We start from the raw sequence: 14970 nt of genomic DNA, 5'->3' as shown, positions 1-14970 counted from the left end.
AGGAAAAACTGTGTGCCATTTCTTTTTTTATTTGTTTGTTTTGTTTTTACTTTTTGTTGAGACATTTAGGGTTAAGCGACTTGCCCAGTGTCACACAGCTAGTGAGTGTCAAGTGTGTGAGGTCAGATTTGAACTCATGTTCTCCTGAATCCAGGGCCGGTGCTCTATCCACTGCGCCACCTAGCTACCCCTAGAAGAGATTTTAAAAGGCCAGTTAGTCCAATCCATTCCTGGGGAATCCCTTTTATTCCTGAAAAGTGGGTATCAGTCTTTCTTCTCTTAAGAAACTCTAGTAAAGGGAAACCCACGGCAGTCAGAAGCAGCCCATTGAATTTTGGGTCACTGAAATTGTTAGGAAGTTTTTCCTTATGTCGTTCAAAAATCTACTTTTCTGTAATTTCTACCCACTGCTACTGGTTCTACCTTCTGGGGCCAAGCAAAACAAATTCAACTGCTCTTCTGTGTGGCAGTCTTTCAGATACTTGAACATAGCTGTCATATTCTCCCTGAGTCTTCTCTATACCAGGCTAAACATCTCCACTTCCTTACAATTATCATATGGTACAACTTCTAGTTCCTTCATGATTGTGGTTGCCCTCCATTGGACATGCCTCAACTTCTCAATGTTCTTCCAAAAATATGGTGCTCTGTATAGGTGTAGTCTACCAGAGCCTGAAATTTATACCTCCCTGAGTCTGATCACTGTGTGGTATAGTAAAAAGAGGGCTGGGTTTGGTGTGAGGATCTGAGTTCAAATCCCTTACTACCCTTGTATTCTTGGTCAGGGTCACTTAACCTTGTTAAGTCTTGATTTCCTCATCTATAAAATGAGGGTATTGGATTAGATGATCTCCAAGGTCCCTTCCAGCTCTAAATAAGTGATTTAAAATTTGAATTTATCTTGAGACATTTTTGAATTTTGAAACTTACTTAAAATAGCCAGTAGCATGTGTTGTAAAGATTGTTCAATTCAAATGAAACCAGAATTTTAAAAATTACTTTTAGATTCTCATTTGTTTCATAAAGATTTTGTGAATATCTTTTTAAAGAAAATTTTCATGACAATGTTTTGGAACTTTTGCCATCTTAGTAAGATCATTACATTGCAAGCCAACATTATGTGATTTTCCAGTAACTTCTGGGGAAAGTGTTAGAACAAAAACTAGTCCCTCTCAAGAAATTTGGTTTTCTTTATAGCAACTTTGAAGTCACAACCAGTCAAGTTTTCATTGAATTTGGCCCTGTGAAATTTCCACCCAACGTCTTTTGCAGAATTATAGTATTTGAGAATTGGAAGAGTACTCGGTGGCCAAGTAGTCCAATCTCTGCACAAAAGGAATCTCTACTGTCATTTCTTTGGCAAGTGGTTGTACGGCCTCTACTTAGACATTTGAATGTCTACGACCTCTTGAGGCAGTCATCCCACTTTTACACAGCTCTAGTTGTCAGGAAGTCTATCCTAACATCAGGCCTAAGTTGACCTCTTTGAAACATCTGCCCTCTGAGGACAAAGAGAGCATGTCTAATCCCCCCTCCACATGATAGCCCGTCAGATTCTTGAACATGGGTATTCTCTCCCCCCTGAGTATTCTGCAGACTAAATATGCCTAATTCTTTCTGCTGATCCTCACAGGAGATGGATCCAAGACCCTTCATCATGCTGATTTCTCTCTTCTGGACACTTTGCAGCCGCCCAGTGTTCTTCTTAAACCATAGTGCCTCAAGCTAAACACAACACTCTAGATAAGGTCTGACCAAGTCAGAGTACAGTGAGACCATCACCTTGCTATTCCTAGGAGTTATGTTGAATAATGATTTTATTCCTCAGCATTTTAAAAATCGAATACTAACCTTTTATATACATTTACTCATATTCTTGCTAACTAGGTGTCATAGTAGATAGTGCACTGGGCTTGGAATCAGGAAGCCTCATCTTCATGAGTTCAAATCCAGCCTCAGACACTTACTAACTATATGACCCTGGGAAAGTCACCTGTTTGCCTCAGTTCCTCATCTGTAAAAAATGAGCTGGAGAAGGAAATGGCAAACCACTGTAGTATCTTTGCCAAGAAACACCCCTCCTCTCTACCATGGGGTCACAAAGAGTCATTGGGCATGACTGAAATGACCAAACAACAACAGTTATTTCACAGTTTTCTGTTCTTTTCCACTATCTATTTCCTTCTTTTTTTCAATACCAGACGATTCTGATAAGCACTGCTTTACAGTACGATAATACTAGTCTCTCTTTACAAGTTTTCTTTTTCATAATTCTTCTTGATACTTTGCTCATCTATTTTTTCATATAAATTTTATTATGTCTGTCTAATTCTATGAGTTAACCAAGTATTGCATTAAATATATACGTTAATTTTTGAGGTATTGACATTTTTATTAGTAGTTGAGCTAGCATTTATATAATACTTTAAGGCTTGTGTTTTACATATATCATTTGATCCTCACAACCTTAATTTACTACTGTTATCCCCATTTTATATATGAGGAAACCAAGACTGAGGCAGAGAGATTAAGTGACTTGCCCAGAATCACGTAATTAATATCTGGTCCAAGATTCGAACTGAGGCCTTCCTGTCTCCAAGTCCAGCACTCTATCTACTGCCCCATTTAGTTGCCTCCTAATCTAACCATGAACAGGAAATTAGTCCTTCATTTGTTCAGCTCTTCCTTGATTTCTGTCAAAAATCATTTTAAAATTTTCTTAGTGTAGATTTCTTATACCTCCTGATAAGTTAATGTCCAAATACTTGATATATTTTGTAATTACCACAAAGTGCATCTCTCAATTTTTATTGATTCTTACTGGTGTTTTATAGGAATGTGGATGAATTTGTAGGTTTATTTTATATCCTTGTACTTTATTAAAGTAGTTTATTATTGCCAAAAATTGAGGGTGCTAAAGTAGACGTGCCTGTTATATAGCTATTTTTAATGGGAAAGCTTCTAGTGTTTCTTGTATATAATAATAGTTCATGGATTCAAGTATATACATGCCATATTATAGAAAGTCCCTTCTATGTTTATATTTTAAAATTATCTATTCACATAAGTGAATTCTTTTTTGCTTGTCAGTTTCTTATCAGTCAATTTTATCAGTCTCTTTCCATTTAATTATATGATCATGTAGTGTTTATTTTTCCTATTTTAATTGCTTTTTGTTGTGTAAAATCTTTATTTTTGTATCATCAAATCCATCAACTTTTTCTCCAAAATTTTTTTCATAAGTAAAAATATCATTCCTCTTAATTCCTCTGAGACAAATACTTTACTTCCCTTTTGTTCCAGTTTTTTAAGTTTTGAAAATAAAAGATTAGTATTTTATTTAAAAAGCACTAAGGAAGAGAATCATTATTCAATAAAAAATGATTGGGAAAACTGCATTGCTATGTGTATGGCCAGGAAAAAAAAAAGGTTTGGGTCTATACCTTACAACACAGGCTACATTAACCTCTAACTAGATCAGTGATCTATCTATCTATATAAAATTTGTATTTATTTGGTATGTATTTTGCTTTCAAGGCAGTAAGGAAAGCCATCCTTAGAGCTAGGAAAAATTGGATTCAAGTCCTGTCAAACCTATAGTGGCTGTGTAACCCTGGGCAACTTGTTGGTGCCATCAGGCAAGTCTCTAAAAAGAGAAATTACAGAACAGCTACAGATCAGTGTTGGTAAAGGGTGTTTCCTCATCAGGAGTTTGCTATGCTAATGAACCCAAAAATCTAGACCAAAAAAAAAATATATAGTTTCTTTTTATTTTTCTGTGTACATGTTATTTTACCCCAGTAAAACATAAGCCCCTTAAAGACAGGACTTGTTTCCATTTTTTTCTTTGTATCCCTAATACTTGGCATAGTGTTGAGCAAAGAGTAGGAACTTTATGAATACTTGAACTGAGTTGTTGTTACTGTTGGAGAGTTTTCCAGTCCATCTCTAGGATTAAGCTGAAGCCACCTTCTTCCTGTTCCTTCATGAGGCTCTTATCTCCTGGCTTTGTTCTTCTTTGTTCTGTCTGGAATAAACTCCCCTTTCACATCTACCTCCTCAACCAAAGACAAGAATTCTTGTTTCCTTCAAAACTACTCAAGTGCCACCTTCTCCACAAAGCAACCTTTCCTGATCCTCCTAGCTCCTAGTGTCCACTCCCCCCCCCCCCCGAACCTTGTATTCATTTTGTCTATATTTTTACAAATACTTATTAATGTCCATAAATGTACGTAAATTATATGCAACTATCTCTCTGGTAGAATGTGAGCTCTTAAGGTCAGGGACTATTCATTTTTGTCTTTGTATCTCTAGTGCCTAGCATTATGCCTAGCATATAGTAGGCATTTAATAACTTGATTAATTAATAACTTCAATGAAAAGAAATGACTCATAAATACCTGTATTAATAAAGAGCACTAGACCTAGGGTCCAGCTTGGGCTGTGCCACAGACCAGCCACCTGATTTGAGGCAAATTACTTAACATCTCTTTACATCCACTTCCTCATCCAGTAAATGGGATACCAGTTCCTAGCCTATAATGTCCAAGATCCCTTCCAGCTCTAAATTTGTGATTCTTTGGCTATAATTATATAAAAGAAAGAAATAAAAATTCAAAAGCAGACAAACTTTATTGACTTGGAAAGGAAGCCCCAAACAAGTGTTTTGTTTTGTTTTGTTTTTTGCTTTTGTCTTTTGTTAATTCATTTAAATTTTTGCTGTTGAATACTAAGAATTTTATGTAAGTATTCCTTATTTTACATGGTTATTTCATTATTTCTCTTGGTAGTTACTGTTTAAAATTGAACATTTTATAAAGGAGTCCCATACTTGAAAAGGTTGGGAAACACTGTCTTACTACTCATGTATATTGGCATACTTTGAAAATTCTTTCCAAGAACTATCATGTTTCTAAAATAAAAGCTTAATCTTAACAAAAGGAAATGACACTTTTAAGTAGAGTGTTTTTCTCTGACCTTTGCTGTTAGAAAGAAGCACTTTGTTCTTTTGTTAACGCTGAGGACAGCACATTATTAGATAAGGATCTTGGACTACAGATTTGGAGTTTGGAGTCAGGTGAAAACTGAATTTTAATAGTATTGTTCATAACATTTTAAATGTGATCGATTCTGATCCATTATTTCTTTATTCAAGCAGAGGCTCCAAACTACTAGGAGTTAATGGAACATAACCTTTTCATTTGTTAATAATAGTACATTTTTTAAAGGCAAGACATTTTAAGTCATGTTCAGTGACTGTGGATACACAACTGCATAATTTGTAACCTTCTCTCTATTCCACCGGTAGCCTTGAACAAGCATTGAACCCACTGTGGTTCTGTCAGATCTTTTAAAAATTGTTTCAATTAGAATGACCTTTATGATGATACTGTGGATTCTTTTTTTTTCTTTTTTTTCTTTTTTTTTTCCAGGCAATTGGGGTTAAGTGACTTGCCCAGGGTCACACTGCTAGTAAGTGACAAGTGTTTGGTCTGAGGCCGAATTTGAACTCAGGTCTTCCTGACTTCAAGGCTGGTGCTCTATCCACTGTGCCACCTAGCTGCCCCGATATTGTGGATTTATAGGGCCTCAAAGATTTCAAAGCTTACCTTTACATGGTAGAGGTATTAAAAGGGTAATTATATTAAGCAACGTTATGCAATAAATGAAAAGCATACTGAGTGGGCAGTTGAAAACCCAGCTCGTCTAAAAGCCTTTGTCCTAAGTGAGTTTTCTGTGTCCATGTCTGTTTCTTGACCTTACCAGTGACCATCTTCTCTTGTCTCTTAAATTCAGTCTTAAGAAGCCCAGGTTCTTCTAGCACTTGTTTCAGTAGGGCTCCTTGACAGAATGATAATGCTTCCTTGCCTTTTTACTCTTTGCTCTTTTAGATCCCTCCCACGTGACCTGTCCTTGAGCTCAGACCTGAACAACCACTCCATCGTTACCGTGATCAGTGGGGAGGAGCATTTTGAAGACTATGGAGAAGGGAATGAGGCAGAATTGTTTTCTGATAATTTGTGTAATGGAGAAGCCAGCTTTAGCAACTCTTTTCTTTCTCCCAGGTAAAAACACGCCAGTAGTGGTGTTGTGGTTTTTTATTTCCTTGACTTTGTTGTCTTTAATCACCAGGGTTGCCTTTGCCTTTTTGGTTTGTAAGGGGGAAGAAGACTTAAATGTAGAATAATTTCACCAATCTTTTGAAGCATTGTTACTTAACTGAGTAAAAATTGATAGAAGGGTCACTCATATCTACACTTTTAGTTTCATAAGATTCTTTGGGTTTAGTAGCATTGTATGGGCTCTTCCATTCCCATTTTCTATTATTGTTTCTGACCATGAACCTCATTTCTGATACTTTTAATATTCCAGGAATGACCCTTCAAAAGTTTATGATTAGTAGTCCTTAGATAATATATGTATGTCATATATATGCATATGTGTTTTAAAATATGGACACAACTGTCTTTGAAGATTTTTATATATGTCAATAAAAATCACCTTTTTTTGCCAGTTAAGAAGTTCTGTCATTTCATGTTTAAAGTTATTATCATATGTACTCAGCTCTTATTACTTTTTATAGTAAACCCTGTAACTTTTCCAGTTGAAGAAAATGCAATTAAATTATTTCTGACTTAATTGGTATGGTCATAAGAAGTAGCATGTCCATAAAAATCAGTGATCCCTTCAGAATTCCCTGTTCCTTCTGTGTTTTTGGTAACAGTAGCACTTTATGCCTTAAACGAAATAAAAATTTTAAGGTAGGATTTTGACCCATGAATGTCTAAGATTTTTCTCCAATGCTGTTTGGCAGGGCAAATATTATTCCCTGGTCCCAAAATGAACCAGGTCTAAAACCTGAAAGAAATTCAGTACTTTATATCATTTTCTATTTACTTTTCATGAAACTTCCTTAGTATTTAAATTTTTTTCAATTTGTATTGATAGCTTTTTGTTGTTTTCCTCACCTTTGGGGAATATGCCACTATCCAGTAATCCATTTCCATAGAAATATTTATGCTGTCTTGAAATGGATTCTAGAAGAGTAGGGTCTGTTAGAAAACTGTGTCTCTATCAAAAATTTGTAGGACTAGGAAAAAATGTGCTAAAAGAACCAGCAGTTCACTCTTCACAAACTTGGTACTAATCTCGTGAAACTCTCCTTAGCATGTAGACAGTTGCCTTACCCTTTAAAAAGCACTTTGTATAGGCTTTTAAGTTCAGCCCGTATATCTCACACGTTGCTCTGCTGATTTCATCACCAAAGGTTAAATGACTTGCACAAAGTACAGTCAGTGCCAGAGCTGGGAGGACTTGGGATTGTGAGAAGTCAGGAAGCCCCTCCTTCTACTTGTTAGCAGTGGCAGGAGCTTGAAAGTTGCTTTATTGCCTTTCTCCTTTTCTCAGTATGAAAGCTTTTTTCTAGGTTTTATGACCTGAGAAGAGAAACTGAGCAGTAGTAGAGTACCAGGCTTAATTAAGGAATTTTAACCTAAAAGCCACATAGCAGCTACTGCACCATTTCCCCCCAGTGTTTAGATATTTTGAATTAAGAACAAGATTTAGTGTTTTAAAGAGAAAACCTTTAAGTATTTTAAATTGGATATGTCAAGTCATGATCATGTTAAACAAAAATAAATATAGAAACAAAAATAAATATAGGACACAACCATGGGCAATTAGCATGTGATTCATAGAAATAAAACACTCTGATTTTTTCATCTAATGTAATTGAATTAGCAAAATGATCCCTTTTAGACTCTAATATTGATTTATGCAATAACTATTGAAATAGTTGCAAATGTAATGGGATAGATTATTACTTCAGGCCGTAAGTAGGATAGATGTTATAGGTTTTGTTTCTCTGTTATTGGCTGCAGAGTGTTTTCTATAGAGTCCAGTACAAAACCTTTGAGTCTTAGAATGATCAGAGACATAACCTGAAGAATTCATGTATAAATCTCTTAGGTTTTTCTCTGGTTACTTTTCATATTTTTATGCAATTTTTGTCCTATTTGGGCAAACAAGAAATGTTAATTATTTGCTTTTAAAATGTTATTTGTAAGAAAAATGAAGCTTTTCTCACTTGGTTTTGTCAGCTTATAAGTGCCAGGAAGAGAAATTTTAAGGTAATATTTGGAAACAGAAGGGATGTCAGTACCCTGAGACAAGGAAAGAAAAATTAGCTCTAATACATACATAGGCTTTTGTTTTTCAAGTTACCAGAGGTGCATAAGAACTTGAGAGCCTACTTTCTGTCCTCTTATGATATGAAATGCCTACCGTTTTTCAGGAAGGAATTTGTGATATAATGGGGACTTGTGACAACCCCTCCCCCCTCATCAATATGAGTATTTTCATCACTCACCTAAATTCTAAGTACAATTATTTTACAATGAAACCAAGTTAAGAATTTGGATAGTAAAATTAGTACAGATAAAAAAATTGCTTTTATTGTGGCAGTTCTAATTAGTTTGGGTTTTTTTGAAGTATCAACTAAAAATGTAAATTCTAGTCAGGAATATCTGAAATAGATAAGTTTTATCTTGTTTTTTCCTGTGTTGTGTTATTTGTAGTGGTTAGAGATCTTTCTTGAAATAATATTTTTACTTTTTACCGCTGAAATAATATTCCTGTTATCATAGTGTTGCTGCAATACATTTCCTTTTAGAGAACACCAGAAATTATTCTTTTCTGTCACACTTAAGAGAAAACAACCCAATGCAGTATGGTCCAGATTTTATGTCTTACCTGTTTAATGCATGTGTGTTTTAAACATTATTTTCTTCTACTGTATATTTTATGAGAGTATAAAACAACTTACAGAATTTCGTTTAGCTTATATGATTAAGAAGATCAAGTATATCCTGTAAAATATGCTACTATTTTGATAGCCTGCCTCTATTTGTTCACTCTATTTCCTATCCTCTTGTGTGATGTTTCCTTTTTTTTCTGTTTAGGTATAATTTCTATGTGAAACTATATTTCAATATTATCTATCATTTATATTAAGCTTGTGGCTTCCAAAAGGTATTGTGTTTGAAGATAGCCTAGATATATTCCATTATAGTCCTCATTGCCCATTAACAAATGGTTATGAGCATCCTCTATAAAATTGAAAATTCAATTAAAATTCAACCATGGGCAATTAGCATGTGATTCATAGAAATAAAACACTCTGATTTTTTCATCTAATGTAATTGAATTAGCAAAATGATCCCTTTTAGACTCTAATATTGATTTATGCTGTAACTATTGAAATAGTTGCAAAGTCAATTCCAGAGGATTCATGATTAAACAGACCACCTCTATGATTAAATTCTCCTCCTAACAGAGAAGTAATGGAACTCAAAGTACAAATTAAGACTTTTTTTGGACGTGGCCAATATCAGGAATTTGTTTTGTTTGACTGTACATATTTGTGGCAAATGTTTTATTTTTCTTTCTTTCTCAGTGAGGGGTGGGGGAGGGGAGAAAGCAGAATTTCATTGATTAGAAAAAAGTTAAAAATTAGTCGTAAAGTATTACTTGACTTCTTCAGAAGATCCATTTTCTTGGTGTGTGTATTCCTTCCCTTGATGCTGAATGAAAACCTTCAGTGTTTTAGCAAACAGTTTTCATAATTGCTGTGGCCAGTCATGTAGTGACCAGCCTCCTTCTTCTTAACTAGGCTGATTGTTGTAGAGCAGACCCACAGGCATGTGCGACTGGAGCCAAGCTCACAGAATCTTAGCATTGAAGGGGACTTCAAAGTCATCCAATCTAACCTGTACCTGAACTATACCATTTCCTCTACAACATACCAAAAAGGTGATCATCCAGTTCCTGCTTTGTGAGTTCCCATGAAGGGGAACTTAGCCCCTTCCACTTTTGTCCAACTCTAACCATTTGAACTATCTGGAAGTTGTTCTTGATGTTGATCCTAACTCTGCCCCCTTGAAACTTCCACTCATTGTCCCTCATTCTGCCCTCTGTGGCCCAGCAGAAGTTCATCTTCTCTTCATGTGACAGTCCTTCACACACATGAAGACAATGGTCATGACCCCCATGCCTTCCCTGCTAGAGACTCAAGATCCTCAGTTTCTTTAAGCATTCAACAAGTGTTTGCTAAATGCTTATGATGCACCAGGCATTGGGCTAGATACTGGAGATGCAGAGATAAAGCTGGAACTGTCCCTGGGCAAGTTTTTCCTACCATTTCCTAATTAAGAGCATGACAGTATAGACCCAGTACTTGGGTGCACAGTACAGTGGGATAATCAGTTCCTTTATCCTTATAATTGCCCTTCTCGTAAGATGACACTGGCCTCTTTAGCTGCCGTTTCAAGCTGCTGGCTTGTATAGTTATTACATAGAGTTTGAAGTCCACTAAATCCTGATCCTTTTCAGACCAGCTACACCTCACCCATCTTGTGAATGTGAAGTATATATAAGTGTAAGACTTTACATTTATCTCTTTTTAAAAAATCTAGACCTGTGATTTTATTGGTGTAGGGAACTTCCAGTAAAAAAAAAAAATTCCTTCTACCAAAGCTGATCTACAACTAACTGTTCAGCTTAGAATCTTAGAGAGGGGCTTGGGTCACTGGGCAGATAAGGGACTTACCCATCATCACCCCACATTGTGTGTCACAGGTGGGACTGGAACTTAGGTCTTAGTGGCTTCAAGGCCATCTTTATACACTGTAGCACTACAGCTACCTCCCCCTACCCCATACATACACACATCCATCCCTGCTTATGTGCATGTGTGTGTCTTTATATGGCAGTTGTGATGTAATGGATATGATGGATTGGGAATTGGAAGACTTGGGTTTGAATCCTGGCCCAGCCACTTAATAACTATGAAAACTTGCCTAAGTCATGTAAGTTCCCTCCCTCAGTTTTCTCATTCATTAAATGGGAATGATACTCTAGAGTCTGAGGACCTCAGTTCAAGTACCACCCTTGACATTACCTTTATGACCTTAGCCCAGTCACTTAACACCCCTGGGTCTCGGTTTCCTCATCTGTTAATTGAAGGGTGGGGTCAAACTTGGTGGCCTCTAAGTCTCCATCGGCTCTATATGTATGATCTTATGCTCTATTCTTAGTACTTTACAGAATTCTTTTGAGGAGCAAATGAAATAATGTCTCTAAAGTGCTTTTATATATTGTAAAGTCCTTTATAAATGTCAGCTGCCCTTTTATGTGTGTACCCCTATATGTTATATATAATCTTTAACCAAAGTCCTACACTGATGACTCATCATGGCATGGAGGTAACTCTGGGTTCTCAGTCTATACCAGCAGAGTACAAGCTCTAGCAGGCATTACCAAGCTGGCTAGCTAAAACCCTATGTATGCCTCTTACCCATGGTCTAGGCAAGTAAGTTTAGAGTCTTTCCAGAAGCTTTGACCACAGCAATTTATGTAGTCTGCTAAGTCTACTAAAGCCATTGAGGGTCGTGTTGGCATCAGTGGAGGGAATACTGACATTGGTGAAATGATGGATTTTTTGAACTATAGATATATATGTGTACATATGTATGGATATATACATGAACATATTTGTATACATACACACACATATATGTGTATACATATATAGCACATATGTGTGTGAATACACACAAACATATACACATACACTTATTCCCCCATTGAATTATAAGCTCCTTGAGGGCAAGGACTATATTTTGCCTCTTTTTATATCCCCAGCACTTAGCACAGTGCCTGATACATAGTAGATGCTTAATGAATGTTTATTGATGTATCATTCTCCAGGGTGATTTCCTGATCCTGAAGCTACACAGCTTGGCATGCCTTTTTTTTTTATCCAGTATATACTATGAGGAATAACTAGGTCTATTAAAGACATTAGACTGTAGAACTAAAGTGGGTTGTAGTGTCTACCTTTTTATTTCTTTTTATATCTTTTTAAAATAAAGTTGGAGAACTGCAGAGTGTTTTATTTTAAATAACTTATGAAAATTGGATAGATACTTTTGATAAATTCCTTTGTTGCTTATTAAACCAAGTTACATATCATATTCCTATAATAATGTTGTCCCCTCCCCGCAAAAAAGTAGTTGCTTAAGAAAACATAGGCTAAATGTAATTTCAACTGGGAAAAATGAACATTTGCCATGGTTTTTATGACACATCAATGCTTTTGTGTACTTGCTCCATTATTAGTCTTCAGACACAAACTCATGAAAGCCACAGCTATCCAACTATACTGATCTAAACTCTTCTCCTAAACTGACACTTCTGATTTCTCTAGTACCAACCCACTTGCTGCGAAACTGCACAGCATTCTCACTGATGAGGCATTTGAATTTTACTGTAGCCAGTGCCACAAACAAATCAACCGCCTTGAGGATCTTTCTGCTCGCCTGAATGATCTTGAAATGAATAGGTAATTGGTTCAGTGAGTGGCATGGTATTTTGTTTCTAAGGATGAAGGGTTATGCTCATTGTCTGCTATTTAGTTACTTGGCTTGGCATTTTCTCATCTTAGTCTGTTTAATCAAAATGTCAGCCAGGGTGGCCTCACTGTAACTTAGGGTGCACCCTGTGACTCTTTGTTCATGAACACCTAAATTCCTAAGCCTCCAATTAAAGAGAAGAGTATAACTGATAATGGGAATCTTCCCTTTGCATGTTGTTCGTTCTGTGTTTAGTGAATTCATCACTTCTTCATTATGCTTTGCATGATGCAATCTAAGGGTTATTTTTTCCCCAGTTACTGGGGCTAACAGTTGTTATTGGACTGTCCTACTGACATAAATCCAATACTGGCAAATCTGGACTTGCCAAGCAGATAAATTAGGGAGTTATTTCATTTATTTGAACTGTTTCATTCTTCACATTGCAAAAGGACTTATTTTCCATGTATGATTCATTTAAATAGCTAGCTAGTTAACATACAACATAGTTATAAACCTAATTCATTTAATTGCTTGCAAACCTTAAAGCACTATATAAATGCTGGCTATTATTACTATTAGCAAAAATTTGGTTTACATGGAATTCTAGGGAATGTACTCATATAAAATAAGATATGTCCATACTCAAAATTAGATCTTGTTTTGAATAGATTCTACTAAGACTGCCTTTGGCTTTAGTCAGTTACCATAAAAATTCAGCTTTGTTTTTTAACCTCTGTGTTTAAAAGAAAAAGTTTGGGTTTCAGCAGCAAATCAGTGGTACCAGATTCAACTCTTTTCCCTTTCATTTATGAATTATCTGTTTTCTTCTTTCATTTCTGATCCCTGACTCTAGTTCAAATCAAAACCTCCCTGTTATTAACATCTCCAAGTTAGATTTCTTTAAACCTTTTCCTTTTACAGGCACTTCACAACTTCAGAAAACTTGTTTGTAGTTAATATTTTAGATTTAGATTTTTGTATGCAAGAACATTTCTGCTAATGATGCTGAATATTCTTCAGGCATAGTCAACCCATGTACAACTGGGCCTGAAATAAAGGTAAATTCTTGCTGACTGCAAAAATGTTAGAAGTCATTCAAAATGCTTCCATATGTATATATATATATTTTTTTCCTTTTTTGCTTTCTTGGAAATCACTCCCCATTTCTATCTTATATACTTTTTTTTGTTGTTCTTTGTTAGATAAAGGTGGAATCATTTGTTGATCTTCAGTTGCAAGTAAACTGATGTAATTAAATTTAGACCACATCACACACTAGCACTTTGTCCGAGTTCTAATTATAGCCTACCTGTAAATTTCTCCTAATTATTTATAGCCCTTGGCCTTTACCTATAGTGTGTAAGGATTTTTGTTTTCCACTTAAAGTCTTAATTCTGATACTATGATTTATACAGGAAGGCATGAAGACATTTTAAAAATGGGTTGAAAAAACTATAGCAGGATAATAGGGGTGGTAATAGTATGGATATTGAAGTTCACATGGATATTTTTACTAGTCATTTGTAGAAATAGTAAATCTGTTGCAGGGAGAGAAACAGACCAGGCCAAGGGAGGACTGAAGTAATGGGTTACGTAATGAGATGAGCACTGGATGAGGAATCAGGAGACCTGGGTTCTAGGCCCACCTCTGGCAGGCACTTGCTGTGTAGCCTCAGGCAAGATGCTTTTCCACCTTCGGATTTGCTTGCTACATTTCTCTTTATATACCCTATCTAATGTCATTCACTGCATAGATCAGAAAAAAAAATGATACTAGGTAATATAGCATTACAGACAATAGTTAATCCCATAGCTGACCTAAGTGGATAAAACTGAGATTTTGATGAGCATGTTCAAGGACCATGGCAGGTAACACTCTCCCCTTTTGGAAACCATTATACCAAAGGGTAGGCAGGGAAAATTGGAGTTAGGCCTAGTTAGGAGAACAGTTTGGCAGGCCCAAGGAGGGGAGCTCAAGGTGAGAACTGACATCCTAACTGAGTACAGCATAAAGAATGGCAGATTTGGAGGATCCGGGTTAGAATTTTGGCTTTGCCGATTGTTCACTTGTGGGAATCTGGGCAAGTCACTTAATCAGTCTTGGCCTAAATTTTCTAATTTCTACATGAGCTGTAGATGACTTCTGAGTTCCCTTCCAAGCTCCAAATCTGTTATCTTGTGTTGCCAAGTTTAGACTGTTGTCCCAAAAGTGCAGCATCAGGATTAGGAAGGTTGTAGTGGAAGTTTTCTATATCATTCTAATAGCATTATTGATGTAACATTATTTGGGATGTGCCTGTAAAATGAGAAGGTTAGATCAGATGATTTCTTTCAGTTCCAACAATTCTGTGAGTTTAGCATTTTAACATAGAAACCCTTGGTGATTCTACTGGCTCATATAGGCCACAGGAGTAGTAGATGGGTGAGTGTTTTGTGTGGACAACAGGACTTGAAATTTATGGAAACCTGAGTCATGAAGAATAGGAATCTGATCCATTGGACACAGGCACCTATTAAAGAAATAGAAGACAGAAGAGAACATGACCCTTACTCCAGT

At 36.1% G+C, this 14970-nt stretch overlaps 1 protein-coding gene across 1 annotated transcript in view; it reads left to right on the top strand.

Moving 5' to 3' along the window:
- RAB11FIP3 (RAB11 family interacting protein 3) overlaps positions 1 to 14970 on the top strand; it is a 169890-nt gene that overhangs the window by 111720 nt on the left and 43200 nt on the right. The window contains exon 5 of the mRNA XM_027863011.1: positions 5892 to 6065. Within this exon, the coding sequence (XP_027718812.1) occupies positions 5892 to 6065 (174 nt within the window). The remainder of the gene's footprint in view (positions 1 to 5891; positions 6066 to 14970) is intronic.

The sequence above is a fragment of the Vombatus ursinus genome, unplaced genomic scaffold, assembly GCF_900497805.2.
Source record: "Vombatus ursinus unplaced genomic scaffold, bare-nosed wombat genome assembly UNPS02014770.1, whole genome shotgun sequence".
NCBI classification, from domain to species: domain Eukaryota; kingdom Metazoa; phylum Chordata; class Mammalia; order Diprotodontia; family Vombatidae; genus Vombatus; species Vombatus ursinus.
This window is presented reverse-complemented; position numbering and strand designations above follow the sequence as displayed.